Source organism: Felis catus, chromosome X (genome assembly GCF_018350175.1).
Source record: "Felis catus isolate Fca126 chromosome X, F.catus_Fca126_mat1.0, whole genome shotgun sequence".
NCBI classification, from domain to species: domain Eukaryota; kingdom Metazoa; phylum Chordata; class Mammalia; order Carnivora; family Felidae; genus Felis; species Felis catus.
This window is the reverse complement of record NC_058386.1, coordinates 70,068,088-70,081,519: the sequence shown is the minus strand read 5'-3', so window position 1 is coordinate 70,081,519 and position 13,432 is coordinate 70,068,088. Positions and strand designations below refer to the sequence as shown.

The following is a 13,432-nucleotide window of genomic DNA, read 5'->3' as shown; positions in this document are numbered from 1 at the left end:
GAAAACTTGAATAGACCAATAACCAGTAATTGAATCAGTATGAAAAATCTCCCAAGAAACAAAAGTCCAGGGTCAGATGGCATCACAAGTAAATTCTACCAATTATTTAAAAAAATAATATCTATTTTCAAACTATTCCAAAAATAGAAATGGAAGGAAAACTTCAAATTCTATGAGGTCTGCATTACCGTGATTCCAAAACCAAAGACTCCACTGAAAAAGAGAATTGCAAGCCAATATCCCTGATGGACATGTATGCAAAAACTCTCAAGAAAAAATTAGCAAACCAAATTCAACAATAAATTAAAAGAACCATTCACCAAGATCAAGTGGGATTTATCCCTGGGCTGCAAGGATGGTTCAATATTCACAAAACAATTAATGTGACACATCACAATAATATAACAAAGGACAAGAACCATATGATCCTTTCAATAGATGAAGAAAAATCAATTGACAAAATATAATTTCCATTCATGATAAAAGCACTCAGCAAATTAAGGATAGAGGGAACATACCTCAGGATATTTAGGCCATATATGAAAAACAAACAGCTAATATCATCCATAATGGAAAACAATTGAGAGCATTTCCTCTATGGTCAAGGACAAAACAGTGATGAGCACTCTCACCATTACTATTTAACATAGTACTGGGAAGTCCTAGCCTCAGCAATCTTATATCAAAAAGAAATAAAAGGCACCCAAATTGTCAAGGAAGAATTCAAACTTTCAGTATTTGCATATGATATGATATTCTGTATAGAAAACTAAAGATACCTCCAAAAAATTTCTAGAACTGATACATTAATTCAGTAAAGTTGCAGGATAAAAATCAATATACAGAAATCTGGTGCATTTTTATACGCCAAAAATGTAGCAGCAGAAAGAGAAATCAAGGAAACAATCCCATTAACAATTGCATGTAAAACTAAACATACCTAGGTAAACCTAACAAAAGAGTTAAAATCTGTACTGTGAAAAATATAAAACACTTCTGAAAGACATTGACAATGACAGAAAAAAATAGGAAAACATTCCATGCTCGTGGATTGGAAGAACACATATTGTTAAAATGTCTATTATACCCAAAGCAATCTACATATTTAATGCAATCCCTATCAGAACACCAAAAACATTTTTTAACAGAGCTAGAACAAACAATCTTAAACTTTGTATGGAACCACAAAAGACCCTGACCAGCCAAAGCAATCTTGTAAAAGAAAAGCAAGGATGCCTGGATGGCTCAGTTGGTTGAGCGTCTGACTGCGGCTCAGGTCATGTTCTCACCATTTATGAGTTCAAGCCCCACATTGGGCTCTGTTCTGACAGCTCAGAGCCTGGAGCTTGCTTCAGATTCTGTGTCTCCGTCTCTCTCTGCCCCTCCCCTGTTTGTGTTCTCTCTCTCTCCCAGAAGTAAATAAACATTTAAAAAAATTAAAAAAAAAAAAAAAGAAAAAGCAAAGCTGGAGGCATCACAATTTTGGACTTTAAGTTATATTAAAAAGCTGTAGTGATGAACATAGTATTGTACTGGCACAAAAATAGACACATAGATCAATAGATCACAACAGAAAATCCAGAAAAAACCCCACTACTATATGGTAAACTAATCTTTGATAAAACAAGAAAGAATATCCAATGGAAAAGAGACAGCCTCTTCAAGAAATGGTGTTTGCAAAACTCAAAAGCAACATGCAAAATAATGAAACTTGACCACTTTCTTACACCATACACAAACATAAATTAAAAATGGATGAAAGACATAAATGTGAGACAGGAAACCATTAAAATCCTAGAGGAGAACATATGTAGTAACCTATTTGACATAGGCTGTAAGAACTTCTTACGAGGTATGTAAACAACTATTGGGACTTCATCAAGATTAAAAGCTTCTGCACAGCAAAGGAAGAAATCAACAAAATTAAAAGCCTTCAGGATAGGAGAATATATTTGCAAATGACATATCTGATAAAGGATTAGTATCCACAATATATAAAGAGCTTATAAAACCCAACACCCAAAAATGAATAATCCAAGTAAAAATGGTAGAAGATATCAATAGACATTTTCCCAAAGGAGACATCCAGATGGCTAACAGTCATATGAAAATATCCTCGACATCACGTATCATCGGGAAAGTACAAATCAAAACCATGATGAGATAACACCTCACACCTGTCAGAATGGCTAAAATTAATGACACAGGAAACAACAGGTGTTGGCGAGGATGCAGAGAAAGGGAAACACTCTATAACTGTTGGTGGGAATGCAAACTGGTGCAGCCACTTTGGAGAACAGTATAGAGGTTCCTCAAAAATTAAAAACAGAACTACCCTATGATCTAGCAATTGTGCTAATGGGTATTTACCCAAAGGATACAAAAATAGTGATTCAAAGGGATACATGCACCCTGATGTTTATATCAGCATTATTAATAATAACCAATTATAGAAAGAGCCTCAATGTCCATCAGCTGATCAATGCATAAAGAAGCTGTAGTATATATACACAGTGGAATAATACTTAGCCATCAAAAAGAATGAAATCTTGCCATTTTCAATGATGTGGAATGAGTTAAAGAGTATTATGCTAGGTGAAATAAGTCAGTCAGAGAAAGACAAATACCACCTGATTTCACTCATATGTGGAAGGTAAGAAATAAACAAAAAATGAACATAGGGAAAAAAAAGATAGAAAGCAAGGCAAACCATAAAACATAGTGTTACCTAAGGAGAATAAACTGAGTGCTACTAGAGGGGAGGTGGTCAGGTGGAAGGGTGAAATGGGTGATGGGTATTAAGGAGGGCACTTGTGATGTGTACTGTGAAAGTGATGAATCTCTAAATTCTACGCCTGAAACCAATAGTACACTGTATGTTAACTCACTGGAATTTAAGTAATAACATGAAAAAAATCAATTTTATTTCTGTATACTTGAAATGAAGAATGAAAGAATATAATTAAAAACTCAATTTATAATAGCATCAGAAAGAATAAAAATTTGCAATAAACTTAATAGAATATGTTAAAAAAATTACACTTTAAAAACTACAAAACATAGAAGAAAAAATTTTTAATATAATTTACTGTCAAGTTGGTTTCCATACAACACCCAGTGCTCATCCCAACAAGTGCCCTCCTCCCTGCCCATCACCCATGTTCTCCTTTCCCCCACCCCCCCATCAACCCTCAGCTTGTTCTCAGTATTTAAGAGTCTCTTATGGCTTGTCTTCCTCCCTCTCTGTAACTTTTTTTCCCCTTCCCCTCCACCATGGTCTTCTGTTAAGTTTCTCAAGATCCACATATGAGTGAAAACATATGGTATATTTCTATGACTGACTTATTTCACCTAGCATAATACCCTCCAGTTCCATCCATGTTGCTGCAAATGGCCAGATTTCATTCTTCTAATTGCCAAGTAGTATTCCATTTTATATATAAACCACATCTTCTTTATCCATTCGTCAGTTGATGGACATTTAGGCTCTTTCCACAGTTTGGCTATTGTTGAAAGTGCTGCTATAAGCATTGGGGTACATGTGCTCCTATGCATCAGCACTCCTGAATCCCTTGGGCAAATTCCTAGCAGTGTTATTGCTGGGTCATAGGGTATTTCTATTTTTAACTTTTTGAGGAACCTCCACACTGTTTTCCAGAGTGGCTGCACCAGTTTGCATTCCCACGAGCAGTGCCAGAGGGCTCCCGTTTCTCCACATCCTTGCTAGCATCTATAGTCTCCTGATTTGTTCATTTTAGCCACTTTGACGTGAGGTGGTATCTAAGTGTGATTTTGATTTGTATTTCCCTGATGAGGAGTGATGTTGAGCATCTTTTCATGTGTCTGTGTCTGACACATGATGTCTCCTTTAGAGAAGTGTCTATTCATGTCTTCTGCCCATTTCTTCACTGGATTATTTGTTTTTCAGGTGTGGAGTTTTTTGAGCTCTTTATAGATTTTGGATACTAGCCCTTTGTCTGATATATCATTTGGAAATATCTTTTCTCATTTCGCTGGTTGCCTTTTAGTTTTTTTGATTGTTTCCTTTGCAGTGCAGAAGCTTTTTATTTTCATGAGGTCCCAAGAGTTCATTTTTGCTTTTAATTCTCTTGCCTTTGGAGATGTGTTGAGTAAGAAATTGCTGCAGCTGAGGTCAAAGAGTTTTTTCCTCCTTTCTCCTCTAGGGTTTTGATGGTTTCCTGTCTCACATTCAGGTCCTTCATCCATTTTGAGTTTATTTTTGTGTATGGTATAAGACAGTGGTCTATTTTCATTCTTCTGCATGTTATGGACTCATTCTATGAAGCTAGCATTACTTTGATTTCCAAAAAAGACAGAGACCCACCAAAAAAAGAGAACTACAGGCCAATATCCCTGATTAATATGGAAGAAAAAATTCTCAACAAGATCCTAGAGAATTAAATTCAACAGCACATGGAAAGAATTATTCACCATGATCGAGTGGGATTCATTCCTGGGCAGGGATGGTTCAATATTTACAAATCAATGTGATACATGACATTAATAAAATAAAATATAGGAACCATATGATCATGTCAATAGATGCAGAAAAATACATTTGACAAAATACAGCATCTTTTCTTGATGAAAATCCTCAAGAAAGTCAGGATAGAAGGAATATACTTAAACATCATAGAATCCATTTAAGAAAAGCCCACAGCTAATATCATCCTCAATGGGGAAAAAGTGAGAGTTTCCCCCCTAAGATCAGGAACACGACATGGATGTCCACTCTCACTGCTGTTGTTTCACACAGTGTTGGAAGTCCTAGTATCAGCAATCAGACAACAAAATGAAATGAAAAGCATCAAAATCGGCAAAGATGATGTCAAACTTTCACTTTTCACAGATGACATGATATTTTACATTGAAAAAAACCACAGACTCCACAGACTCCATCAGTCTGCTAGGACTGATACATGAATTCTGAAAAGTCGCAGGATACAAAATTAATGTACAGAAATCAGTTGCATTTTTATATGAAGCAATAGAAAGAGAAATAAAAAAAACTGATCCCATTCACAATCGCACCAAAAACCATAAAATACTTAGGAATAAACCTAACCAAAGATGTAAAAGATCTGTATGCTGAAAACTATAGAAAGTTTATAAAGGAAATTGAAGAAGATACAAAGAAATGGAAAATCATTCTGTGCTCATGGATTGGAAGAATAAATATTGTTAAAATGTCAATACTACCCAAAGCAACCTACACATTTGATGCAATCCCAATCAAAATTGCACCAGCATTCTTCTCAAAGTTAGAAAAAACCTAAAATTTCTATAGAGCCACAAATGACGCCAAATAGCCAAAGTTATATTGAAGTAGAAAACCAAAGCGGGAGGCATCACAATCCCAAACTTTAGCCCCTACTACAAAGTTGTAATCATCAACACAGTATGGTATTGGTACCAAAACAGACACATAGACCAATGGAATAGAATAGAGACCCCAGAATTAGACCCACAAATGTATGGCCGACTAATCTTTGAGAAATCAGGAAAGAGTATTCAATGGAAAAAAGACAGTCTCTTTAACAAATGGTACTGGGAGAACTGGAAAACACTGAAGAAATTTTAAAAGATCTAAATTAATGGAAATATTCTATATTTATGTATCAGAAGACATAATATTGTTGGGATGGCAATAATTCACAAATTAATCTACAGATCAACACAATCACTATCAGAATAGAAGTTGACTTATTTTAATGAATTGACAAGTTGATCCTAAAATTTTACGTGTAATTTTAATGGACCTAAAATAGGCAAAACAGTCTTTAAAAAGAACAAAGTAGGAGTACTCATGCTTCCATTTTAAAAATGTATTACAAAGCAACAGTAATTAAGACAATGTGGTAAAGCACAAGATAGGCTTATAGATCAGTGGAATAAGACTGAGATACAGAAATAAAACTACAGATCTCTGGTCAACTGATTTTTGACAAGGAGCAAATACCATTACATGGAGAAAAATAGTCTTTTCTTCACGTGGTATTGAGTCAACTGGACTGTCACATTCAAAGGATTAAATTGTTCCCTCACATCACACTATACAGAAAAAAATAACTCAAAATGCATCAAGAAATTAAATGTACGAACTTAAACTATAACATTATTAGGAAGTAACATAGTTATAAATCTTCACAATCTTGGATTTGGCAAATAATTATTAGATATGACACCCAAATTATGAACAATAATAGGAAAAGAATAAATAATCTTAACTGTAATAAAGTTAAAAAGTTTTGTATTTCAAAGGACACCATCCGAAAATAAAAAGACAATACAGAATGGTATAATATGTTTGCAAATTGTATATCTGATAAAAAACATGTATTCAGAATATATAAAGAACTTACAACTCACTAACAAAAAAATAATAAAAATATAGACTATAAAAGATATTTGTATGGATAGATATCTATCCAAGGAAGATCTACAATGGTCAAAAGCACATAAAAATATGTTCAACATTATTAGTTATTGGGGACTTACAAATAAAAATCATAAATTAATAACATTTCATACCACAAGGAAGGTTAAAATAAAAAGGTCAGATAATGAAAAGTGTTTACAAGAATGTGGATAAATAGGAATCCTCATACAATGATGGTGGGAGTGTAAAATTATGTAGTCACTTTGGAAAACAGCATGACAATTAAACATGGAGTAACCATGTTATTTAGCAATTTTTCTCCTATGCATATAATTAAGAGAAATGAAAACATGCAATGGACTAACCTTGAAAGCATTATACTAATTGAACGAATGCAGTCGCAAAGGGCCCTGTATTATATTATTGTACTCATAAAAAATGTCCAAGATAGGGAAATCCATATAGACACAAAGCACATTAGTGGTGTCTTAGGGATAAAGGAAATGGGAGAGGTAGGCAGATGATAAATATAGAGTATAGGATTACCTTTTATGGTGGTAACATTTTTCCAAAAGGGATTTTTGTGATGATTGCACATATCTGTGAGTATACTTAAAACCACTGAACCATGTTGAATGGGTGAGTTATAGCACAATAAATCTGTTTTTTTTTTAATTTTCTGGAAACTGAGAATTTAATGAGCTTCCCTGGTAGACAACATCTCACAGATGTTGTCATAACTTGCTAGATGAATTAAATGAATTTCGTATGACTCCGTTGGAAGTGTGGACTCTTGAAACCTTGTACCTGCTTCCTGATAGTCTTCATTCTATGCGCCTTTTCTCATTACTGATTTTATCGTGTGATCTTTTGCTGTAGTAAATTTTAGCTTTGAGTACTACTGTATGTTGAGTCCAGTGTATACTCCTAGAGAATGACTGTATTCAGATATTGCCTTGGGGATCCCTGATACAACAAATCCTGGCTTAAAATTTTCCAAATATTGATAGAAAATATCTAAAACCATTTGGCAATTTCTATCGAATATACTCACCTCTGTTATCAATTTGTTGTACAGACTTTTGTTCTTCAGTTCTCTTTCTTTGGCTAAATGGAGATGACAAGAACACAGGCCTCCAAAAACCTGTAAACATTAAATAGACATAACTATTTTCCAATTCCTAATAAGATTGTAGAAAGGAAACATTATATGATTCTGCAGTGAATTAAGGTTTATGATAGTACTATTTTTATTCAAATTAATGGAGATCCTCTTCCCAATTTTCATGGAGCTTATTAAAGCAATATTGAAGATGAAGTTAAAAATATTCCACCATATGCTATTGATATAGTTACCTCACATAAAAATTCAGAATATTCTCAGTTAAGTTTTTCTAAAAACTTTTATAGCCAGTTCATGTCCTAATAAATGAAATATTGGCATAAAATTTCCTAAAAAGCACCCATTAGGATGACTACTGCACAAAAAACAGAGGCACCTGGGTGGCTCAGTCAGTTGAGTGTCCAACTCTTGATTTCAGCTGAGGTCATGATCCCAGGGTCATGGGATCAAGCTCTGTGTTGGGCTCCATGCTAAGCATGAAGTCAGCTCAAGGTTTTTTCTCTCTCTCCCTCTGCCCCTCTCACTCACTAATGCACTCTCTCTCTCTAAAACTAAATAAAATTTAAAAATTGAAAAAAAAATAAAACAATTATTGGTGAGGATGTGAAATGGTACAGATATTGGAACCTTTGTGCACTGTTAGTGGGAATGTAAAATGGTACAGCCATTATAGAAAACAGTATGACAAATCCTCAAAAAAAATGAAAAAAATATATAATTAACATACGATCCAACAATTGTCCTTTGATTATATACCCCCCAAAATGAAAGCAGGATCTCAAAGAGATATTTACCACTCATATTTATAGTGACATTATTCACAATAGCCAAAAGATGAAAGCTACCCAACACCAACATCTATCCAGGGAGACATGAATGGATAAACAAATTCAGGTATATCCATACAATAGAATACTATTTATCCTTAAAAAGGAAGGAAATTTTGACACATGCAACAACATGGATGAATTTCAAGGACATTATGCTGACTTCAAGAAGGCAAGCAGATATACACAAATACTATATATGAAATAAATACTTATATGAGATCCTTTGTCAAAATCATAAAGAAAATAAACATATGCTTAACTACAGAGAACAAACTGATGGTTATAAGAGGTGAGGTGGGTAGGGGAATGGGCTAAATAGGTGATGGGGATTAAGAAGTGCACTTGTGATGAGCACAGGGTGTTATATGGAAGGTTGAATCACTAAATTGCACACTTCAAACTAATATTACACTATGTTAACTAACTGGAACACAAATAGAAACTTAAAAATATCATAGAGAAAGGAAGTAGAATTGTGGTTGCCAGGGACTGAGGAAAAGGGGAAGTGGTAAGTTATTGTTTAATGGGTATAAGGTTTGTTTTGCAAGATGAAAAGAGTTCTGCAGACTGGTTGCACAACAATCTGAACTTACCACTAAACTGTACATTTAAAAATGATCAAGATACTAAATTTTATTTTATGCATATTTTACCACAATTTTTTTTAAAATTTTTTAATGTTTATTTATTTTTGAGACAGAGAGAGACAGAGCATGAATGGGGGAAGGTCAGAGAGAGGGAGACACAGAATCTGAAACAGGCTCCAAGCTCTGAGCTGTCAGCACAGAGCCCGACGCGGGGCTCGAACTCACGGACCGCGAGATCATGACCTGAGCCGAAGTCGGCCGCTCAACCGACTGAGCCACCCAGGCGCCCCTTTACCACAAATTTTTAATGAGACAAAAATGGCTAACAACAGGTTATGTAGGATATGGAAATATTCTCATGTCAAATGGAATGGAGAATTCAATTCAATAATCCCAAAGTGATAGTACTTGGTGTAAAATTTTAAGGTGCAAGATAAATTCTAAATATAATTATAACAGACATAGAAGTTGAGTAAACTAGTTAATATTATTAATGAGATTTATACTGTTCCCAGGAAAAGCAGTGTGTAAAAAAGATAAAAAACTGTTTTATAAACAACTATTCATTTAAAAATATTATTTAGAATCCATAGTCAGAGGAGCAAAACGACTTAATTTTTGGCCTAGGAAATGCAGCAAAGTCATTTCTTCTGTCTCTTTACCATAGAAAGCATAGATAAGGGGAAGACACAATGCAAGCTCTGACTTTAAGAAGAGTGTATTGCTGCGGCGCCTGGGTGGCTCAGTCAGTTGGGCGTCCGACTTCGGCTCAGGCCATGATCTCACGGTCTGTGAGTTCGAGCCCCGTGTCGGGCTCTGTGCTGACAGCTCAGAGCCTGGAGCCCGTTTCAGATTCTGTGTCTCCCTCTCCCTCTGACCCTCCCCCATTCATGCTCTGTCTCTGTCTCAAAAATAAATGAAAATTAGAAAAAAATTTAAAAAAAGAAGAGTGTATTGCTAATCAATATCACAGAAATATAAATAGTCATGAGAATATTATGAAGCATTGTATGCCAACAAACTGGGTAATCTCAAAGACATGGATAAATTCCTAGAAACATACAAACTACTAAAACTTAAACAGGAAGAAACAGAAAATTTGAACAGACCTGTAGGGAGCAAAGAAATGAATCAGTAATAAAAAATGTCCCAAAAAACAAAAGTCCAGGACCAGATGACTTCCAAGGGGAATTCTACCAAACATTTAGAGAAGAGTTAACATGTATTATTCTCAAACTGTTCCAAAAAATAGAAATGGAAGGTAAACTTCCAAACTCCTTCTATGAGGCCAGCATTACCTTGATCCAAATACAAAGACCTCACTTAAAAAGGCCAACATCCCTGCTGAACATGGATGCAAAAATTATCAAAAAGATACTAGCAAATTGAATCCAACCGTACATTGAAAGAATTATTCACCAGTACATTGAAAGAATTATTCACCATGATCAAGTGCAATTTATTTCTGGGCTATAGGGCTGGTTCAATATTTGCAAATCAATCAATATGACGAACCACATTAATAAAAGAAAAGATAAGAACCATATGATCCTCTCAATAGATGCAGAAAAAGCATTTGACAAAATACAGCATCCATTCTTGGGTCTTTCATATATGGCTTTTATGATGTTCAGGTATGTTCTTTCTATCAGTTTATGTTTTCCATATAGAACATCTGAAGATGGGTGAAAACAGCTAGCAAACTTTTGATTTATATATGAAAGGGCTTCACCTATGGATTGACTATACCCAAGCGCATGCTTTACATTAATAATAATCCACATATTAAATACAGTCTAAATGCAAATATTTAAAGTGTGCCAAAGACTTTTATAAAAAAAAATTAGGCTCAGGTAAAGTGTTGTTAATTGACTGGTTTCATGTGGAATATTTCCTCAGTTAGATTATAAACTTCATGAAGTCACAGATGTAGTTGAGATAACAGTAGACTAGGAGTTTCTATACTCTAGCCTAACCACTAATTACCTATGCGACATTTAGGAACGTAGTCTGCTTGCATCTCATTTTTCTCATTTTTTAAAGCAGAAATAATTCTTTACTGTAGTAGCTCTTTCTAAATAAGAAGAATGTGACATTAGGGGAGGAGTTAAGATGGTGCATAAGTAGGAGGACCCTGGTCTTTCCTTGTCCCTCAAACACAGCTGTTTTGAGGTAAGATTACTTGGAATATTGAGGAAATAGAGTTGCAGAGTGGCAGAAGGATCTCCAAAGTTACAAGGAGACAGCATGGCAGATGAGAGGTGCGTGAATGTGAATTGGGGGAGAGAAAATGGTGGAGCCGCAGAAGGGAGGAACCCTTTATGTGGAAAGACAAAAAATAGAAAAAGAGAGGGGTTGAGAAAGTGTCTCATTGAGTTAGCACAGGAGGAAAACCTCTCTGGACCATGGAATGGGGAACAAGAAGTACCGAGTATCTCAGTTCTTTTTTGCAAACAGCTTTTGGAGCTCAAACTCTGAGGTTTTGGAAGTTTGTGACTTTGTTAGGAGCAGAGCTGTTGCACATGCTCCTGGAGAGGGGAGCTGGCCCGGGACTGTATAGTGTCGTGAAGTGATCTCCAGGGTGCCCTGGGAAAGAACAGTCTCTTTCCTGAAGTACTTTTGGAATAAAGTTTATTGCCTCCCCAAAGACAAAAGACCCTGATGTTGCCATCTAAAGGTCTTTCATCAGCAGGATGGAGAGGCTCTACTCCCGAGGAGGGGAGGAGATGCACACTGTGTTGGGTCCTTTAAGACTTTGGATTTTGAATCCCAGCCTGCACCAATGAAAAAGTGCAAGAGAGTTTTGGCGAAGGGAGAGCTGATTTCTCTCACTATACTGTGAGGGCTGCCTGAATAGCAGAGGTGGAGATCTCTGGTCTGGTGATGAGAGATTGGGGTGGTGCCATTTTCCCCCTAACACCAACATGGTGGGACTTCAGAAAGGAACACATCAGCCCCCAGTGGAGGCAAGACACATGTACACCAAACCCTGCCACCTCTGTGACTGGCACCTGATTATTTACTGGGTCAAGACTGACTCTGAGATGACACAGTCTCTCCTCCAGACCAGCACAACCACCACCCCTCAGGCACCAACAGACAACTGTGTATTTTCTTTTTTACCTCCTTCTCCTTTCTTTTTTTTTTGGAAATTAAGCTCATGATTTCTGATTTGTTTTCTCTCATTCCTTTTATCTTTTCTTTTTATTTTGGATCAGGCTTTTTTACTCTTTTCTTTACCCTTCTTTTCTCCTTTCTTTTTTTTTTTTTTTTTTTTTTTTGCTTTATTTCTCCTTGGAGTAAGCCTTATAGATTTTTTATTTTTTATTCACATTTTCTTGTTCCTTTTCCTTTTCTCTTTTTAGTATAAGGCTCCCCTCCCTTTTTGCCCCCAGGGTTACTTCAACAAGCAAATCAAAGCACACCTAGTTAAAGGTCCAAACACTCCACCAGTGCAAGCAAGGAGAAGCTCTGCAGAAGACTGACCAGTGGGAAAAAGTAGCCAAAACACAACAGCAGAGTTCACACAGCATACACCTGAAACACTTCCTGGAGTGCCAGGCCCTGGACAGTGTATGACTCCTTTTAAATATAGCAGTACTTTCAGGTGTAGGGAATATAACAAACTTGTAAAACACTCAAAAGACAGAAACTGAGCCAAAATGACAAGAATGAAGAATTCTCCCCAAAAGAAAGGTCAAGAAGAAATTAGTCATGGACTTGCTCAAAACAGATATAAACAATGTATCTGAACAGGAATTTAGAACATTCATAAGACTACTATCTGGGCTTCAAAAAATCATAGAAAACACCAGAAAAACCCTTGCTGCAAATATCAAAGACCTAAGAACTAGTCAGGATGAATTTAAAAATGCTATAACTGAAATGCAAAATAAACTAGATACAGTGACAGCAAGCATGGGAGAAACAGAGGAGGGAATAGGTGAAATAGAAGATAAAATTATGGAAAATAATTAATATGAAAAAATAAGGAAAAGAAATTACTAGATAATAAAGGGTGACTTAGAGAACTAAGTTATTCTGTGACTCAAAACAATATCCATAACACAGAAGGCACAAAAGAAGAGCAAGAAACAGGGACGGGTTTATTTGAATAAATTATAGTTGAGAACTTCCCTAATTTGGGGAAGGAAACAAGCATTCAATTCGTAGAGACACAGAGAACTCCCTTCAAAATCAACTAAAACAGGTTAACACCACAACATATCTTGGTGAAACTGGCAAAATACAAAGATAAAGAGAGAATTCTGAAAGCAGCTGGGGACAAAAGGTCCTTAACCTATAAAGGTAGACACATAAATTTAGAAGCAGACCTGTCCAATGAAACTTGGCAGGCTAGAAGGGAGTGGTAGGAAATATTAAATGTGCTGAATAGGAAAAAATATGTAGCCAAGATTCCTTTATCAAGCAAGGCTGTCACTCAGAATAGAAGGAGAAATAAAGACTTTCCCAGACAAACAACAAGGAAAGG

General features: G+C 35.6%; 1 protein-coding gene across 3 annotated transcripts in view; it reads right to left on the bottom strand.

The window, feature by feature from the left end:
* LOC109496332 overlaps nucleotides 1-13,432 on the bottom strand; it is a 389,020-nt gene that overhangs the window by 54,881 nt on the left and 320,707 nt on the right. For all 3 annotated transcript variants that reach the window (XM_045050955.1, XM_045050956.1, XM_023249271.2), the window contains one exon: nucleotides 7,455-7,544. In XM_045050955.1, coding sequence (XP_044906890.1) covers nucleotides 7,455-7,544 — 90 coding nt within the window. The remainder of the gene's footprint in view (nucleotides 1-7,454; nucleotides 7,545-13,432) is intronic.